This window comes from Macadamia integrifolia, chromosome 7 (genome assembly GCF_013358625.1).
Source record: "Macadamia integrifolia cultivar HAES 741 chromosome 7, SCU_Mint_v3, whole genome shotgun sequence".
Classification (NCBI taxonomy): domain Eukaryota; kingdom Viridiplantae; phylum Streptophyta; class Magnoliopsida; order Proteales; family Proteaceae; genus Macadamia; species Macadamia integrifolia.
The window spans coordinates 1,601,974-1,608,540 of NC_056563.1; the positions used below are offsets into that span (position 1 = coordinate 1,601,974).

A 6,567-nucleotide genomic window follows, 5' to 3' on the forward strand; every position below is an offset into this window, starting at 1 on the left:
AAAAAATGGAAAAAAGAATTAAAAAACAGAAGTCCAATTCAGTTTACCACTAAATTTTGGGTATGCATGCATAAAAATTTAAAAGCTCATGAATGTATAATAAATTATACAATTCATCCAAAATGGATGCAAAGATAGCAAAAAAATGGTATTCTATCAGACACCAATACCACTAATCATGAAAGCAATGGCATTTTCGTATCTCACTGAGCAGTTTAGTTTTTACATGATACATACCCATAGTACCACATGAATTCTCCATCACCATAAACGCCAAAGAGTTCCAACAAGAAGGCAAGGAATGCACAAAGAGTCTTCAGAATCATCTGAGCCATCCACAGATATTAGACTTGAACAGAATGAAAAGCATGACAGAAAGGAGAGTGCTGGCTTACGTATTGTACAAGACCAAATTTCACTGTTCTGTACAAGTCTTTTCCAAGTGCACTTGGCTGGAGGAAAAAGTTGAGAAATGATCTCTTATGTGCTGCTTGTTCTAGCAATGGCTTGTCTTCTTCTTCACTGATGGTTTGGAGAGTTGTTTTCTTGATTCACATTCTAGTAGTTCCATGACTCTTTCTTCGCCACCTGACATGGTTCTTCTATTAGATGAATCTTGATAACACAACTAGGTAATATGGAATTTAGAGGTATATGAAGGTACTTATATCCTAACATCACAGAAATTTCTGGAGCAATCCAAAGATGCTAATATTACATTCCAATAGGAGTACATGAGTACTGATACACTCAATCCCAAGGTAAGTATACAAATTTAATTCTAACGTAGAACTTCTTAACAATAACTCTAGAGGCACAATGTCACCAGTGAATGAGGAAAAGGGAAAAGGGGACATGAAATAACAGAAGTCTGGCTATAACATTGACTAGTTCTAATAAGGAAAATGCCAGCTGATATAGTCCAATTTATTGTGAAATGGAAAAATTTAATGGCTAGCAGAACTCTTACCAAGGCAGGCAACCAAATATCTTCCGAAAGCATACAAAGCAAACGATTCATAGCAGTTCCTCAGGATATCACATGCAATGGAAAATCTCGGGTTCCACAAGGATATTATCTGGGAGGAAAAAAATGTAAAAATAAAGAAGAAGCCAAAATTGGAGTTGCACATGAATGGAAAACACATTTCAACTCTTAAGATACGTTCTTTTTCCAGGTGTGGTGGGCTTACCCTCTATCACCTTTTGATTTGCATGTTTGCTCAGGAAACACAAAGTTCGACATGAAGAAAAAAACAAAACAAAACAAAACAAAACAAAACAAAGTCTAAAAAATTAACATAACAAAGTCTATGTTTTCATTGTCAGCAATCTTATGGACATGTGGGTCGCACTGCTTAGCAAATAACATAGAAAGGCTTCTGAGCTACCACATTAACTAGTCCTACGATTTCTAAATATTGGATCCTGCAATTTCTGTAATGTCTATTCATTCAATATGGTAGATCAAAAGCAAGCAAATTAGGCCTCCATACTCACACGTGTTTATCAAATTGGATTTTTCCCTTCTATTTGGGAAGAGGTTAACAGTACTTCTTAATTCATATGACCAAACAAGTCAATTGAGAAGTCTATGGGGGTGAGAGGTGAATGTCTGTTTCTTCATCTCAAATTAACAAAATATCAAATTAGCAGTGCCTATGATGCGTTTAGTTGGAGTTGATACTTACAGACTCGCTTGCATAGACAGGAACCATGAAAATAACCGCCACCATCCATTTCTGTTCCTGAAAACAAATCAAGGTTGTCTATGTTAGGCTCTAACTAAACTATAATGGATTAAAACTTTGATTTCTCCTTTTTTTTTTCTTTTTAATTTTGTATTCTGTTTGAAGTCCACGCCATGCCCAAGGAACCAAAATTCCACCTGAATAATTCTCTGGTTGTGACGAATATATTTATGAACCTCAGCAATTACACAAACAGAATTTTAGAAACAAAATAGACTCTGAGTTCTGGGTATTTAACAGAGAACAGGATATGAATTTCATTGCGTCTGAATCTTTACACTGAATAATCAGATGAACCTATCATTTACATATTTCTACATACCAGAAGGATGCAATAGTTGGGTTATCATTGTGGAATAGCGTTTGGATTTAAGATGTCGAACCCATCATGGACAGGAAATTTGACCAAGGATTTGGACTCCAATAGATAGAAGAAGAACCCAATGCATAATCAGTAGGCATCAAATAAACTCATGCCCACACATATTTTCAAACAATCGATCAAGAATTCTGAAGAACTGACCTCTGGGTTGGTGTAAGATCGAAGATGCTGGAAAATCAGATGGATGGAGAGTACCAACGCAACCAGGACAAAGCATCCTCCTAAGATGACCGCTGGTTGATGAAGCTTTGTATATACTTCTCCATACTCTAAGATGTTAATGGATGCCATTCCATATACATTTTCTACCATGTTACATCTGCACTCTGTAATGGAAGACTTGAAGCCATAATTTAATTAATATGAATGGAAACAATAACAATGGGGAAATATCTCATTTAACTTCTAGGACGAACTTCAGAATCTAGAAATGTTCAAGTGGCACCGACCTGCAAGAGGAGTCAACCGTTACAGCACTGCAACACCATCTACGGCTCTACGCTAATGCTCCAATTCCAAGAACCCTAACTTGAAATTCCTTTTAGGAAATTGAGAAGCTAATGCCAAGTCCTCTGGCTAACAGATTGGAGTTGCAGGACTACCCAGTAGTTACAGATTAATGAGACATGACTTGATCACGTGTTTCCGTCAAATACTGACACGTTTTCATATAATGAGCGAGAAGGGCTAATTTAGACACGTGGCTATTTTTCATATGATTTGTACAATTTCTCTCTTGGGGCCCAACAGATAATACTTTATGTAAAAGTGCCAGCCACGCAGGCAATGGCATTTTCCCGTTCCGACTCAGGCCAGATTAACTTAATCCGGCGGCGACCGATATAAGAGTAAAGCGGAGCAGTGCCTCGTTTTGTCGCCCTTCTTCAGTTCAGTTTCAGACATGGATGGAAATGGAAGTCTGTTCTTCTTCTTACTGTGTTTGATGCTTCTTCTTGGCAGGTAACTAATACTATGGTTTCTTCCCTATCCATCGCCGCCTAATTTAGCTTCCATCTCCTTCCCTTCCTGAGTAAGTGAAAGAATTCGTTTCTACTTTTGTTCATTCTCGTTGACTAATGAAAGATTGTGATGTATTGAACGGTTCCGTGTTGGTATTGTTATTTCTCTCGATTTTTAGGTCTATCTTTGTGATTTGTTGTGCTTCGGATCTTACGCGAGTTATGGTTACTAATTGTTCTGCAATGGTTGATTTTTCAAATGATTCGGGTTCTGAATATTTCACTCAAGAGTTATCATCTGACTGGCATTTCATTCTCTGTTTACTTTTCTAAGATTCTTTTTGAAACGGTTTGGGAAGGTCTATTAACATAAAATTCACAACGTACATGGAGAAAATCAGTTAGCAATCATAAATGATGAAAATTTTCAAATATAAGTGCGTAAAATTCATTCTGAAGATTCACGGAAATTTAAGGTACATTATAGTCAATTGCCTTTCTTTGCTGCCCCACAAGTTGGAGGGCCGTAATCAAGTGCCTTTCTTTGCTGTTCTGCAAGTTGGAGTGTTGTGATCAAGAGCTAAGTTGCTACTGAACTCCAAATAATGTGTCCTCAATGCCTCCTTGTTAATTGATGAATCCCCATAGTGTCTGAGGCTGTAATTTAAACCAAAAGTGGGAAAAACTGGGATTGATATGAAAATTGGTGTAAATAAAGTTTAGGCTAGTGAAAGAAGTTGAATTTCCTGAACTTTTAAGTCAAAAGATGGTGAGACAGGTCTGGATTCCATATAAAACCAAAAAAAAGTCCTATTCTAGCTCAAAGAGAAAACAAGTAGGGGAGAAGAGAGGGCGGTAGCCTATGAGAGAAGAATTAAGGGAGAGAAAGGGGGGCATAGCCTTACACCAACATGGATTCACTCCAAAGTTTGCTTGGAATCACTATGCTGCAAAGAATGAGGGAAAATCTCACAAGTTCCAACTTATTAAAAGAGAGAGAGAGAGAGAGAGAGAGAGAGAGAGAGAGAGAGAGAATTAACTCCCTAATAACTACTTCTCTAGCAATATCTACTTCCTAATAACTACTCCGCCTCATAGTTGTCAATCTGTTGCCAGGCGGCTTTGCCTGGATTGGTACCTTCGTTGCCGAGGTGATGCCTTAATTTTTGCCCCCCCTCAACCTCCTTGGTTTGCCTAGGCACCATGACTACTATGCTCCACTTATCATTACAACATTAGTGCATATCAGTTTGACACAAAATAAAATACAACAAAAATAAATCAAACTATACATAAGTAAACAAAAATATGTATCCACACAAGTTAATAACGGATATCTAGCCACAATGAAGTGATGTGTGGCCGTGTACGTCTGCCTCTCCTCTAACATGTCCTAAATCCTTGAGTCATGTCCTCATCAGAAAAGTTTCTTCTCCTCATGATAATGTATGGACTGTCAGTTTTCCAGATGTTTATAATCCATCTCCAAAGGTTGAATGATAGTTTTATCAGTCGCTTATTCATTTGATTTAATCTTAACTCGTATTAGTACCTTACATTATGTTGTTACCTTTTCACCATGAAATTTATTGTAGTCGTGCATTTTTGAAAGGATTTTCACCATGTTTGCATGTTCAGCTGTACTTTATAGGAACTTAGGTTTCATTTCCACTACTTTATTGCTCTGGTTCTCATTGTCTTCATTTTTACTCAAATTTGCAAGGGATTCAGATTTCCAAGCTTTGCCAGTAAAGAGAAAGAGAAGACCCTGGCAATGATAAAACCAGATGGTTTTTCTGGTAACTACACAGGCGAGATAAAGAGAGTTATTCTGCGGTCAGGTTTCAGCATCCTTAAGGAGAAGATAGTTCATCTTGACAAGGAGAATGTGTCAATATTTTATGCTGAGCACTCTAAACGGACTTTCTTTCCTAGCCTTGTGGCATACATGACAAGGTATTGACATGACTCTGACTCTCTCTCTCTCTCTCTCTCTCTCTCTCTCTCACACACACACACACACACACACACACACACACACACACATCATTTTAGTGAGTGAGCTTTGGATTAGGCAGACCATTACTTGATCATAACTTTGAGAAAACACAAAAGCGCATTTAAATTCAAAATATGTTCTAATCCAATTGCATTGATATCTACCAGATACATTTCTGGATAGTCATCAGGACACAACATCTTCATGGTTATTATTTCATTATTATGTGGTCATCATTATTATTGTTGCTATTCTTTTATTTTTGTTTTTTTGTAAGTTAAACTACTTAAGATTGACAAAGTATTGCTTGGCTTACTCGTCACCCATAAGGAAGGATCAGCTCAATAAATTAAAAGAGTTACAGTTTGATTATTTCCTTTGTTGAACAATGAGATCGAAATCATAGGAAGATTTTTTTTTTTTTTTTAATACAGTTTAACATCAGTCTTCTCTATAACGTGGTTCCACTAAATAAATTATTTGGTAACCTCATTGGTCATGGGGTTTGTTTCTATGTATTCAATTTGACTCCAGAGTCTCTTATCCTGCTATAGGAGATGATATCCATAGTGTTAATCATGGGTCACTGATTCTTTTAAGAGTAGCCTAAATTTGAGCCCTATGCAAATTGCATATATCCATATTACACTGATCCTATCACTGGGATCCATCTCTACATGTTTATATACATTCCATGCACCTGTCTGCATATGGACATGTGCTCGCACATCATACTTCTGTTAAGTAGCATTGCTCATTCTCTCTCTCCCCTGTTACCTGATCTTAATTCTGTCAGTGGTCCAGTGGTTGTTATGGTTTTGGAGAAGGTGAATGCTATTGCTGATTGGCGTGCTTTGATTGGACCAACTGATGCACAAAAAGCTAAAGTTACACAACCAGACAGGTCCTTATTTTATCATTCTGATCTTCTTTATTGTTTTTATAACATTATCATTCTAACTCTTATTTATTGTTGATGGTGGGGTTTCAAACACCTTATATAATCTAATTCAATGTCACAAATGAAAGAGAAATATTGCCTATCTTTGATCAAACCTTTTTTCAGCTTCAGGAATTTCACTGGGAAATAGTGCTTACTTGAAGTAATAACTGTCATCATCGAACACTTAGCAATACAATTATCGGACTTCACGTGAATCGTGCTCTCAAATGAATTCAGGATTTGTGAAATGGATTTGGAAAATTTGTCTACTGAGTGCTACTGTAGTGCAGTTCATGTTGTGCTTGTTGAACAGTAATTGCTTAGTCTAGGGGAGACAACCATGTATTAATGTGGTTACCTTGGCGGTGTAGGATAGCTGGTTATTACGTTTATAGCTCGTGCACTGATTCCAAGCAGCATTTAGGGTTAGGTTTCATGTATCAGGGTAATTACTTGGTGTGGGAAATTTAAAGATTACTCAGGTTTAAAGGTTCTAGTTTTGTGGTTCAAAGGATTTTCTTTATCCCCCCCCC

The 6,567-nt window shown here is 37.1% G+C and overlaps 2 protein-coding genes across 3 annotated transcripts in view; one reads left to right on the forward strand and one right to left on the reverse strand.

Moving 5' to 3' along the window:
* The window catches only part of LOC122084010 (protein LAZ1 homolog 2), a 5,348-nt gene extending 2,585 nt beyond the window's left edge, over positions 1 to 2,763 (reverse strand). The window contains 7 exon segments of the mRNA XM_042651988.1: positions 238 to 326; positions 396 to 515; positions 518 to 588; positions 971 to 1,079; positions 1,692 to 1,748; positions 2,275 to 2,459; positions 2,583 to 2,763. Of these exon segments, the coding sequence (XP_042507922.1) occupies positions 238 to 326; positions 396 to 515; positions 518 to 588; positions 971 to 1,079; positions 1,692 to 1,748; positions 2,275 to 2,445 (617 nt within the window). The 5' untranslated portion in view covers positions 2,446 to 2,459; positions 2,583 to 2,763.
* Positions 2,764 to 2,895: 132 nt separating this feature from the next.
* Positions 2,896 to 6,567, forward strand: part of LOC122084011 (probable nucleoside diphosphate kinase 5) — a 7,771-nt gene continuing 4,099 nt past the window's right edge. Inside the window, exons 1-3 of one of the 2 annotated variants that reach the window (XM_042651989.1) lie at positions 2,896 to 3,093; positions 4,824 to 5,048; positions 5,888 to 5,995. In XM_042651989.1, coding sequence (XP_042507923.1) covers positions 3,035 to 3,093; positions 4,824 to 5,048; positions 5,888 to 5,995 — 392 coding nt within the window. In that variant the 5' untranslated portion in view covers positions 2,896 to 3,034. Of the gene's footprint in view, positions 3,164 to 4,823; positions 5,049 to 5,887; positions 5,996 to 6,567 lie in introns of both variants that reach the window. The other variant, XM_042651990.1, reaches the window with a different exon arrangement.